Here is a 12,861-nt window from a genome sequence, read left to right on the forward strand (position 1 = left end):
AGATAACTCCTCTGCCGGCTAAACTCCTTCCCATTTGCCACAGCAAGATCTGCTTGGAGATTACCAATTCCCCGGTGTTGTGCCCTTGGAAAAGGCACTTAACGCGACTTTCCCTAACGGTGGAGTGACGCCCACCGAGCCCCATCAGGTCACCTGTCAATAGTGTGCAAAAAACACACACGGAATCGGCAATGTCCACATGTACGTGCCAACATTTACCAGTGAGAACCGTAAATTTATTTTTTTATCATTTATTGTGTTGTGACTCTGAACCAGCTATGTTTTTCCTGTATGGAATGATGAACGGTATCAGAAATGTACTCAGATACATATCAGGTGACAAGTAAAAGTCAGCTGTCAGCAACAATGTCGTTTGGTAGTTAGACGCCTTTCCAGTCATGACTTATGTTATCAAGCATGTCATGGAGTTGTTTAACTTGTCACGGTTGAAGTTTCGCTACGTACGTTGACTTGCTGTCAACGGCGCACAATACAACGCAACATGCCTCACTAGTCACTGCGTTTCCACAATGTAGATGAAAAATCAACAGTATCAAATGTAGCTTCAACGTGCGGAAGAAAGACTTCCTTGTCGACATATGTACAGGTGTAACAAAGTCCCTTCCTCACCTTCAAGGAAGCATTATAAGGAAATATGGCGCCGTGCCTGGCTGTCGTCGTAACGTTCCTTGTGACGTTTGTGTTCCTGTGCTCTGGCCAGTCGGTCTGCAAGCCGCCTACAGAGGAGAAATGCACGTGTAACCAGGTAGAGAACGATGGGCTGAAGTCTGAATTGGATCGCCTGAAAATCGTTGTGGAGCAAATTTTTCAGAAGGTATGTCAATTCTAGAACTTCCTTTAGTATCTTCGTGACATTTGTTATGCTACATAGTTCGTTAATTGGAAAGTAACAGACCAGGAAATAAAGATAGCGGACAATACGATCGAGTCGAAGCATATTTTCTTTGCTGTCTTTAGTATGAAACTGAAGAATTTTTTCGATGACAACCGTACAAATATTGTCTGTAACATTGCAAATATTTGCTGTAGATAACTTGCTGAATAATTAAAAATAGATGCGCTCTCTGTCTCCATCTTTGCGAACAGAAAATTAGAATATAACTGGTTTGGTCCACCACCTTGGCGAAACACCTGTTAACACTACAATACATGATCTACTACTACCTGTGCCCTCCACCCTAACCCCCCATTACATTTTCCCATCCCCTATTGCCTTACATGTACGTAGACCGAGTATCGACCCTTGAGGAACAACTGGCTCAGGAGCGAAACAGGGTGAATAGTATCCAGGACGACCTCACGCATGTGCAGAATGCCACGACCCAGAATGTTGAGTTAGCGGGAAAACAAAAACCGACCTGTGCAGCGCAATACCGACACTGGGTGAGTGATTCCCAAACAAACCAAGGCGCAAAAAATACGAGTGGCCCTGAGAGTTATGTAAAAGACATCCGAAAACATTTGAGAACTTTTCATCAATACCAAAAAATTATACACGACTGTTTTTTTCATGGGACATCAAATCAATAGAAAAGTGGATATTAGAACAAAAGACATTGTTTAGGACAGTGCGTTAAAAAATGTATAATCTGCCTATGTACTGTTTCTTGTATAAGGAACCAAGACCTATATCAAATATCACAGAAAATCATCGACGGAAAGCAATGTCCTATGATTGGACGTGTAACTAATCAACCATTGTGATGCATTTGGTAACGTGTAACATCGATTCCTATTGGTTGTTGCAGGACGAGTCTTTCAAGCACAGTCACCAGCTGGTAACTATAAGTATGACTTGGATGAAGCAAAGCACGCATGCGCAGAACAGGGTGCTAGCCTCGCCTCCTATTACCAGCTGGCCGAGGCCTTTCATGGCGGACTGGAGCTCTGCGCATGCGGGTGGCTGTCGGACGGGACCGCCAAGTATCCAATGCAAGAAGACAGGTTGGTCCTTTTCTTACGTTGTGTGGTTGTTTCATCGTATTCAGTTGTAGGCCATGCAAGGTCAAATTTTGACCCTGCTCCCAAGCCGAAGTGTCATATTGGGTTGTCACTTAATATGTTTCCTCAGAAAAAGACAATATCAAAGTTCAGGAAATTCCGAAAAGGACAATATGTCGGCTTTCTAATTTCCTTGTTTGTTTGTGTGTTTGTTTGTTTGTTTGTTTTACCGTTGATTTTTTTCAACCCGTAGAGGTCCTCACTGTGGCGGCGGGCGTGGCATCTTCACCTGTTCACACTCAAGTACTTATAACGCCTGGTGCGTCCGTCAGCTCAGAATCTGTGACTGAACAGCACAACAGGAAGGCGATATAACAGACTTACGGAAGGCACATGTGATCCTGTTTCATCGATCTATACGAAACTATATACATAGATAGAAATATATAGATATATGAATTTAGATATATAGATATATATGTAGTTCTGTCTGTTTGTACAGCAAAATTGTATTTGAAAATGATTTTAAAGAATAAAGACCATTGTGCTTTCCCTTAGTATTTTTTGTCTTGTTTCATTGTGTCATTATATTTTCTAACACCCTGTTACCCTCCAAGCAGAGGTTTGGTGACTGTTTTTTTCGTGTTTTTAGAGCTGATTAACGGGCTTTCTCTTTTGCACCGTTTTCTTTATGTCTCGCGGCCAACCTGTTTAGAAATAGCCAACACCAGTATTAGAGTAGAATATTGTATATAACTGTTCATTGTTACTTGTATATCTCCTAGTCCTATGTATTTGCAATTAGCCCTCGGGCATGAACTTGCAAATAAGCTTCTTTACAATAAAGGTTTGAACCCCCTGCCCCCAGAATAACTGTGGCAATAAATATCAATGACGGTTTTATTGTTTATAAGTTAAATGATTGTTTTTGTTGGTGTGTTTACTATTCGTGTTCTAACTATGAAGATTGTTTTACGCGATGAATATTTGTAGGCATTGCTGTCAAAAAATGGGCGATCTCTTATGAGTGACTAGTGACCTACTGTAGATGTTTCTTATTGATTATCAAAATGAGATCCTCATTTGCATAAATTGTACCAGTTGATTATCTTCTATAGCTAACAATATGATCAATGTGTGAAATTTTTACTCTTAGCAAAGAAAGCTAGTGTAGCATTGTAAATTATGGAAATGTAGCATTTTCTCATAAACTGTGTAAATGAGGCACTTATGCGATTGCCTGATAATGTTCAACTTAACAAAGCTGCCAAATGTCGCAAGAATAAAATCCTAATCATTTAATATTATGCTTTTTATCATTGATTATGTAAATTAGGTAACAATTTGTATAATTGATATCTGTCGATATTTCTATCTTTTTCAATTGCATATGTCAAATGTTTGTCCTATTATGAAATGCCATGCATTAATCAACTGATCTAATTAATTATGCAAATTAGGCTTTGGTTTGCACAGTCCTTTAATAATCATGTAAGTCGTCTCCGAAATTATGTTCATTCCAAATATCCTCCGACGTCTGTAACCTTTGACCCACTCTACTTCTGAGAAAGCCACGCCCCCTGCTGGACACAGCTGATTACTGTAGGTTTTCAAATCTTCACAGTAACTTTACTGTAAGTCTGCTGTTACATTTCACCAGAAACACGAAGAAATACCTGATGATTCACGGGTGTATTTTTTTAGCCACGGGGTCAAAGAACCCTTGGTTTGTCCATTTTCGCGAAATTCATTAGTGCCGCGGATGCCGCGAAATAAGATAAACTTACAGTAACAGTTGCGCGGGCAAGTCAGGGCATAGCAGACCCAGCATGCATGCATGTGCACTGTAAATGTAATGTCACCCGTCTTTTATCTTCGGGAAATCATTGTCTTATAGACTTTTCTTAGTGCTGTAAATCCATCACTATCTGTAGGTTAGCCACGGACTATGTTGTGACGATTAACGTCGCATTTTCCAGCGCATATGTCGGCTTAGAAAATTAGTGCCACACGAGGACATAGTAAACACCACCAGGGTTATGGCGGCGGACAGGGAAAAACAGCCAAATGGGTCTTACAGCAAAGGTGACATGATGTTTCTTTTATGGAATTGACGAAGACATTTCTTGTGCATGTTTGTCCACTCATTTCACAATACATTTCACGGTTACGTTACACGTATTCAACACACAGTTCACAAAGCCAGGGGTCCTACCACGACGGGTTTACGGAAAACCATGGCCCAGCAGGCTAGCCTGCATGCTAGCCAGACTACCATTTTTTCTCGCAACGACCAATGAAAATTGTCTTCACATTCCTGTGTTGTGCAGCCTTCAGCATCCTGCAGCAGCTGTTCCCCAGGGTGCTGTCCCTGCAGGGTTACCTTTCCGAGCAGCTGGCAGGGCGTGATGTTCCTGTACCTCTACTGCAGGCTGGAGACAGTCAGGAGTCAGTAATCTATAGTTATCCAAATAGCTCATCAGTAGGACTGTGCCTTATGCCTGTACCTGTACCTGTAAAACTATTTTGGTACAGGTTCAGACCTGAACACCTGGCATACCTGTACCTGAATTTTCCTAAACTGCGTAAAATTCCAAAACGTGTCACCAAAAGTCAAGAGTTCTTGATTACTTCAGCTATAACATTATGATTAAATGAGCATAGATGATTGTGCAAGATATAACGCTAGTTCACCTTAATTCGTGGGGGTAACCTAGATTCGTTGTTTTGAAAAACTGGGTAGCGATTTCAGGTCAACGTGGGTTTCAAATGTCAACATTTTCAATATACATGTATTGTGACTTAACGCTCCCCAAATACCCTATTTTTATATACAACGGATATAGGTTACCCTATGGATAAAGGTGAACTAACATTACTGAATCCCTTCTGAATATTGTATCGGATTCTCTATATTTTTGCCATGTGCTGCATAATGTTTGTGCTGTGTATAATTTTATTAATACAGTATGTATGGTCAAAAGTTGCTTTTGGAAATAAACAAATAGTGATGGGTGCACGGACATCACCCATATAATGAATTGAACATAGCCTTATGCTCCATGTTATATTCAGGTACACCCAGCTACTCCAGACCACCCTTGTGTGCCTGTCTGCAGGACACGAGCCCCTCCCTCCGCGCATGTCGTTTGAGCAGGTGTCAAATCAAAGCGAAGTGATACTCAGGACAATCGAGGTGAGGATTGTGTGATGTTTTGTTTAGTTTAATGACCGGTGGGCTGTCTTAAGTTACTAGTAAGTCATTAAGTCATATCTAACGCCGTAAACAGTTTGTGTGCATTTCCAACAGCAATAGCTTTATTCAATAAACACCTTATGTTTACAACAAGTACACGTAGACACCGATCTGATGGTACCTAAACATCAAACAATACTAAATTCCTGCTACCAGGTAATAGAATGAAAGGTGTAACTCACAGTGTAACTCACAGTGAACACAACAGTGGGTACAGAACCTGGTACAAGGGTCTGAGAAAAGTAGACAGTCCTTCTTATCATTGTGATAACATTAAGATATCAGATATGGACAATGTTTGCTTCTCTGGAGGAAGTTTTACTTCCAACACAAAAAATTCAGAATAAATCATGCTAGTTACAGCCTTATTTATAGCCTGGGTACCTTCTAATTACTATGTGCTGCGCTGAAAAGATCAGGGCAGGCTTGATAGTTATGTCAATGAGACAAGACAAAACGAGAAATTTACAAAAGCTTTAGATATTTCATGGAGGTGATATTTTCAAACACTTGTTTACCTGCCATTTTCACTTCTACAGAAGCTGTGCAAAAGTCCCAGAGGGCCCACGAAGAATGTGCTCACTTTAGGCTACAGGCTGGTAAGTGAAGTAGCGTTATCAAATGTATCAAAGCTAAAAGATAAAGTGTATTGCAAATTATTGCCCAAGGGCTAATTGCAGGTAACATAATTAAGAGATTCAAACAGTGTAAAAACAATATCACAAGTGTCTACTCTGGTCTAAAACTAGTAAAAGCTAACTCTAGATCCTGGGTTTATTGGGTTTATATATATAATGACTCCTTTTTTTGAAGACAGTGGAAGACAAAAGATCCCACCTTTTCTAGAAGAAGATATTGCTTCAATTTTACAAAATACACCTATGAAGTTGAATGACATGCTTGTTTGTAGAGAGATTAACATTTCTCACAGCATTTGAATCATGCCCTTGTTTCTGGGCAAGGTACATGTAGCTAACTTTTATGATACACCTTGTATGTATGTATAAATTAATATTTAGGGTTAATGCCCAGCCCCGAGGTGTATATGGTGAGATAATCCCTGGTCAGGTGCAATAACTACCAAATAAACCACACCAAATAAACCACTGAGTGATTACTTGAATGTAAGTTCATCTGTGACGGTAGTTAACATAATGATACGATTTTTAAGACTTTATATCCGTACACAAAAATACGGATTGTTGCCTGGATTCTGTTAGGTGCTTCGAGTTAGCGCGGTACCGGAACCATCTCCGCTTTAATCTTCACTGCAAACATCACGATGTCATACCTGTCAGTTTAAAATTATCCAACGCCGTAAGGGGAGAAAAGGCCAATTCCATATTGAGAAGGGCAGAAAAACAGCTACTTAGCGTCAGAATTGGACAGAACGTATGGAAAATTGAGTATCTGAACCGCCGGAGATCGGAATTGGAAAAATTGCTGGAATCCACGCTACCGGAAACAGTCCATTCGGAGGTCAGGTCAAGGGTCGAGGGGTCATACATACGGGTATTTGACAAAACCAAACTACGTCAGCAAAACAAATTCGCGCGTTTGACGCAACAGAAGAAGGAGATCCGTAACACTTTTCTTGCCAATGAATGTATCTCAAAATGGGTCAAGAACTGTTCGGATAGGATTCTTAGCGACCCAGAACTCTCAGTTCTAGCTAAAGGACTTAATTTCGCTCCAACACAAGATAAAGTTGCGGTTGTGGAGATTATTGCACAGACTGAATCGGCGTGTCGGAAACTACCTGAGCGGGAAGCTAACTGTTTACGCACGAAAGTGTCCCAGGTTTTGAGTCGTCCAAGGAAGACGCAACATAACCTCACCAAAGAGGAAAGAGCCGCACTCAAATCTCTTCAACGTGACAAGGATATTATCATACTCCCCGCCGATAAAGGGCGATCTACTGTAGTGTTAAACAAAGAGGATTACCACCAAAAATGCTGACTTCTCTTGGACGATAGTAACACCTACCTCCTATTGATCAGAAAGGACCCCACGGGGGAGTACAAGAAACAGTTGATTAGTGTGTTGCAACTTATTTTAACAGACGGGGTAATCAGTAATATTACGTATAGACAGATCTACCCGACAACGGAAACTCCGCCAAAGTTCTATGGTCTCCCGAAGATTCATAAACCTGGGACGCCACTCAGACCAATCGTGAGTAGTGTGGACTCTATCACCTACCAAAGCTCAAAATTCTTGGCGGAAATTCTCTCACCGCTAGTTGGTAATTCGCCACATCACGTCAAAAATTCCCAACATTTTGCCGAACTTCTTAAAGACAAACGGGTGGAATCTGACGAGGAATTACGTTCTTTTGATGTCACTGCTCTGTTCACCTCAGTCCCGGTGCCCAAAGCTTTAGACATTATCCTACAGAGGCTCAAGGACGATAGTACTTTGAATAAACGCACATCTTTGACTCCTACACATGTGGTAAAGTTATTAGAAGTCTGTTTGCACTGCACTTACTTTGTATACAATGAGGTGTTCTACCAACAAATCCATGGTGCTGCCATGGGATCTCCAGTCAGCCCTATCGTGTGCAACCTTTACTTGGAACACTTAGAACAGTTGGCTATTACCACCGCCCCCCACCCTCCCTTGTGGTGGTTTAGGTATGTAGATGATACCAATACCAAACTCAAGAAGATATATGCACAAGAATTCCTAGATCACCTCAATAGTTTAGATCCTGACATCAAGTTTACGACAGAGGAGGAACAGAATAAGTCACTACCTTTTCTGGACACCTTGACTGTGATTCAAGAAGATGGTTCTCTCCGCATTAAGACATACCGAAAACCCACCCACACTGATCAGTATCTTAATTTTGCCTCTAACCATCCTCTTGACCATAAACTCGGAGTGGTTAGGACCTTGTTCCATAGAGCTGAAACTGTGATCTCGGAACAAGAAGATATACTATCAGAGAAGGAACATCTGGTTTCCGCGCTTAAACAATGTGGCTACCCTGGTTGGGCCATTGACAAGGTAGACTTACCCCGTATAGAGAAACCCAGTTCTACTAACCGTGATCCTGGTCGTGTCAACAGAGGTTTTGTCATACTCCCGTACGTAAAAGACCTCTCAGAGGCCCTCAGGAGAATCTTTGACACGCACGGAGTCAAAACGTGCTTCAAACCCACAAAGACCCTGAGACAGTATTTGGTTGCACCTAAGGATAAAACTCCAAAGGCTGATAAGTGTGGTGTCATTTACCACATTCCTTGCCAAGGCCAAAACATCCGTGGCCCTTGTCAGGAGTCCTACGTAGGTGAAACTAGCCGTGCTCTCAGAACCAGGTTTCTAGAGCATAGACGGCCCAGCTCAGTCAAAATATCGGAGGTGGCACAACACATCCACATAGAATCTCCGGAACACTCTGTGGATTTCGACAAGGTGGAGATACTTGATTCCGAACAGGATTACTTTCTCAGGGGAGTGAAAGAGGCCATTTACATCAGAGCCCATCAACCTTCCCTCAACCGAGACGGGGGCCGATACCGACTGTCAAGCACCTTTGACCCTTTACTGACGTCACACTTCCGTTCCGGAAGTGCGACTTAGGTCTTGGGTCATTACAACTTGAGAAGGATCAGAGGACTGATCGAAAGCTTGTTGGTATAAAGCGCTTTATTTTTGTGTACGGATATAAAGTCTTAAAAATCGTATCATTACACTGAGTGATTAGTTGCACCATCGTTGAAAAGTTGGTCAAGTAAACAGAATGAGCCAAACTAATCGGTAAAAGCAGCATTGCACCTAGTGTGGAGTTAACGTTATTTAGAAAATAATATCCCATTCTTTATATGGCCACAGGCAAGTGAGAAGAGCAAGAGTTTCTCTGTGAAAGCCCCTTGTATTGAGATGGTTCATCCAGATGACAAGATCAGGAAACTAGACAGGAGAGTGTGGAAGATTCTTCTTAGCAGGTAAGATTGCCAGATAAAAAAATGTTTACATTTATGGGGGAAATCTAACAGTGGGGTCCCAGCGCTGCAAAACTGACCAAGCCAACAGCTCTGAGCTTTTGGCGTTGTGGTTTGCACGTTGGATTTGTGATCTGCCGGCCTGGGTTCAACCCCGGGTGTCGGCATGTTGTTTCTGTTTCTACTCCCTTGTTGTTTCATTTGCTTGAACCCCATTGTTACAGAAAGACAAAATAACCCTCCATCAGCACCTTGAAAGATGATCCAAACATGACTAGGATATTTTCTAAGCAAGGAAACAAATCTGTTGATTTCTGCAGGATTGGTGATGATGTCATGACCCATCTTCTTGGTAGCTGCTCTCTTTTTCTTGCAGCGCCCCCAAGCTGCTACATACAGATTACAGGTATGCTATCCCACAGTTCTGTTGGTAGTACAACAGTTTTTTTAAAAACCTTTATTTTGTGATGTGATAGAACAAACACTGTACCAGTTGTTTTTAAGACTTTTAATACCAGCCTGCCTTTTTTCTTAGGTTTCCCTTTGTATGACCTGCACAATGATTGGCACAAAGTTCCTGTACCAGAAAGGGAAATAAAGGCAAGGACAGCAAGTAGGAGTTTGAAATATACCAGTCAGCTATTCAAAAATTGTGTGATCAAGAAAAAGGTAGGATATGCAAAGAAGAAATGGCATCACCATGCGAAGAAATGCCAGCCTTTACTGAAAACAAAAGGACAGCAGCTGGATAGCAGTAAATACAAACAAGACACAAACCTGACACAGGAAAAGGATCATCATGCATCAGAAGTGCAGCAAAATGCAGAGAGTGCTAAAGCTAAAGTGTTATCTATGTCTTCCAAGTTAAAGAGGGGGCTCAAAAGGAAACGTCCTGAGGAGGTACACATTGTAGTTAATCCAAGGCATAAAATTGGACGCTATGAAGACAAAGTTGCTTCACAAGACATCTGCGTGTCTGCAGATGACATATGCATCTGTGTGTCTGCAGATGAACTGGCGGGGATGACTGTCAGGGTGGATCCTTCCATGCCATCATGTTCTCATCACCCTGACATGGGGCATACGCAGACGGCACTTGAAAGTCGGCATCAGTTGGACATAGAACAAAAAACATGTTCATCTCTTGAAGGTGAGCTCGATGACTGTACCAGACAGAATATGCACATCACAGACAGCAGTTCCATGCTACCTGACACAGGTCAGACAAGACTGACAGGCAAGAAACGGAAACGTTGTCGGAAGGATGGTGACAGAAGATTTAAAAGATCAAGGAAAGATCTAACTGCATCCAAGACAGAAACAAGTATACAGGGACAACAAAAGAGAAGGAGAAGGAAAGGAGTTCAAACTGGTCATGAACAGAATAAGAGAAAGAGTGAGAGCCAAAGGAAAGGAAAGAAAGAACTTAATGTGAAACTTTCCACAAATGCAGAAAGCAGGGTGACTCTGACAGCAAGGAGTACAAGACAATCAGAGACATCAAACAGTTAGTGGCAGTATCAGATAACCCATTTCTTTTGTTTTATATTATACATGTACAATATTATGCAACGTTATTGTATGTATGGCTGATATCTGATCCACACACTCATCATCTTTATTCGAGAAAATACAGTAATTGTACATGTGTATCTTGCTTTACAATGTATACATGCACGTGAAGTCCTCTGGTAGGCATTGTAGACCGATTTTCAAATACCATTGCCCAAATCCAGCATGGGTGTTTAAACATCTCTAGCCCTTTTTATGATTTTGGATTAAAAAAAAGGAGCTTAATGAAAATACAAGAAAGGAATTTTGTGCTTACGACCTGCTTGTGCACTCTACTTCTTGTAGGTATTCCTGATGTCCCTAATGCTGAGCAAAACTCATCATACTGTTTCAGGTAAGAACTCCATCTTCGCCAAAATTTCTGCTCTTTTTGTTTTGTCAGTTTCAATTAGTCAATTGGTTTTAATTATGTATTTAGTCTAATGTATGTATGAGAAATTACTGATGGTGCATCGATAGAGCTCATCAAATTCCCTTTTTTTTATGTTGTGGTATCAATTACCTAGTGGAATTATGAGTAGTTACACATACAATGTACATCAGGAATTCTCGCAGTGTCATCCTCTTGTAACCATAGATCAGGGAGAAATCATTCCGGCTCCTTTCCTTTGCTTTCCTACTAAAAGCATTTAACGTCACCTATATTCCTCTCTAATCTTGTACAAGTTGTAGTATTCAGGCAAATCTGAAAGTTTCCTTTTGCAATCACCAAGGACGTTAACCTTCTTGCAATCACTAAATTTACTTTGGAAGTTTCTTATATTTCTGAAATAGAATATTCAATCATGGTTGTTGCCTTTAGATATTTCATTGTAACACAATGTATTTTCCCTCCCACAGTACAATGGCCATCTCCAAAACAATGGTACTTCATGCAGGTCAGCCACAGGGAGAATGTGAGCATCTTTACATGAAGCAATATAGTTATTTATGAATATATAGTAATAATACTATCATATTCTGTTTTCAGCTTGAAAGAAGATTCCTTTCATTAAGGCCACTTTAATATTTCAGCAGTGCCACTGATCACTTCAGAATCTGTAAAAAATATAATCTTGAAGTAATTTAATAGTTTGTCATGACTTTCCCTGACTGTAATGCTAAATTGTGAGAAGCTTACAAAAGGCGGGGCTAAATAACTCCGGTGACCTCAATAGGACAGCAATTGCACCATGTGTGGCAAAAGGACTGTAGATTTGGAACCACTCACACCGGGAAAGACCCTACACTTTGATAAGTTTGGTGGGCTATTTAAATTTGACATGTTTGAGGTATGGCTCTCCTCAGACACAGGATCTCCACTGAACGTCCTATCCGAGGGATGGCCCTAACTAAAGCCAGGTACTCATTTTCACCTGAATGAAGTGAGGAAAGTAAAGATCGTTGACCTACATACACACCCACACCACACACACGTACAGAGGCTCCAACATGGTACTCTCACCTCTCAAATAAACGTACCGGTACGTTTATTTTTTTCCGCCTCAAAATCCACCCGGTACGTCCTTATTTTAGACGGTACGTTTATTTTTTTTTCAAATTGGGGCTTTCTTTACTAACCAGGGACCCCAAAAATATTGAAAGTTTGGTATTTTCTGCCCATATTTCCGCTGTATTTTTGCTTAATATTCACTATTTTTAGGGATGCATACCGGTACGCAGGACCAGTTCTGGACTTGCAAAAACGTTTCGGTTCAGGTCCAAAAATACCGGAACACAAGTGATTCGGCACTGGACTCGTAAAGAAATATATCCTTTTCGTTTTGAACCATCTTTAACCTGCCAAAAATCTTGAAATGTTGCGCTGAACAAAGACGAAAACATCGAGGTCATATGCTACACACACAGTCGCTTACTTCCGTAAATTCTCTATCAAAACACAGAAATTAACCACCAACCAAACTAATTAAAAAGTTACCAATACTTTTCCACTATTTTTCACCCGTAGTCAACTTGTTTTGATGTTCCAGCAACGAAAAAATCATTCCAAAACTAGAGTTCGGCGACCTCATACCTCCATGAAAATTTAGAGCTATTTGTAAATTTAATGCAATTGACTAACACATTAACATAATTTATGCGTGGTGTTGTTCATCATGGACTAACGTACACGCAATTTTA

The 12,861-nt window shown here is 40.9% G+C and overlaps 1 protein-coding gene and 1 long non-coding RNA gene across 2 annotated transcripts; both read left to right on the top strand.

Moving 5' to 3' along the window:
• The first annotated feature begins 93 nt into the window (after positions 1-93).
• Positions 94-2,415, top strand: LOC118432642. The gene is made up of 4 exons (XR_004833110.1): positions 94-835; positions 1,250-1,404; positions 1,770-1,965; positions 2,216-2,415. It is a non-coding gene; the product is annotated as an uncharacterized LOC118432642 (long non-coding RNA).
• A 1,288-nt stretch (positions 2,416-3,703) lies between these two features.
• LOC118432599 lies at positions 3,704-12,252 on the top strand. Its single transcript, XM_035844231.1, has 10 exons — positions 3,704-4,047; positions 4,293-4,410; positions 5,038-5,158; positions 5,758-5,817; positions 9,059-9,171; positions 9,489-9,574; positions 9,704-10,675; positions 11,026-11,074; positions 11,581-11,636; positions 12,028-12,252. The coding sequence occupies exons 1-10, from the start codon at positions 4,002-4,004 to the stop codon at positions 12,069-12,071; spliced, it is 1,665 nt and encodes a 554-aa protein (XP_035700124.1). The 5' UTR covers positions 3,704-4,001; the 3' UTR covers positions 12,072-12,252.
• Positions 12,253-12,861: the final 609 nt, after the last annotated feature.

This window comes from Branchiostoma floridae, chromosome 15 (assembly GCF_000003815.2).
Source record: "Branchiostoma floridae strain S238N-H82 chromosome 15, Bfl_VNyyK, whole genome shotgun sequence".
NCBI lineage: Eukaryota > Metazoa > Chordata > Leptocardii > Amphioxiformes > Branchiostomatidae > Branchiostoma > Branchiostoma floridae.

Coding starts and splice junctions, on each gene's coding strand:
- LOC118432599 (XM_035844231.1), top strand. CDS start 4,002: ATGGCGGCGGACAGGGAAAAACAGCCAAATGGGTCTTACAGCAAAG. Junction 5,159..5,757: donor TGATACTCAGGACAATCGAG/GTGAGGATTGTG, acceptor TCACTTCTACAG/AAGCTGTGCAAAAGTCCCAG. Junction 11,075..11,580: donor AACTCATCATACTGTTTCAG/GTAAGAACTCCA, acceptor TCCCTCCCACAG/TACAATGGCCATCTCCAAAA.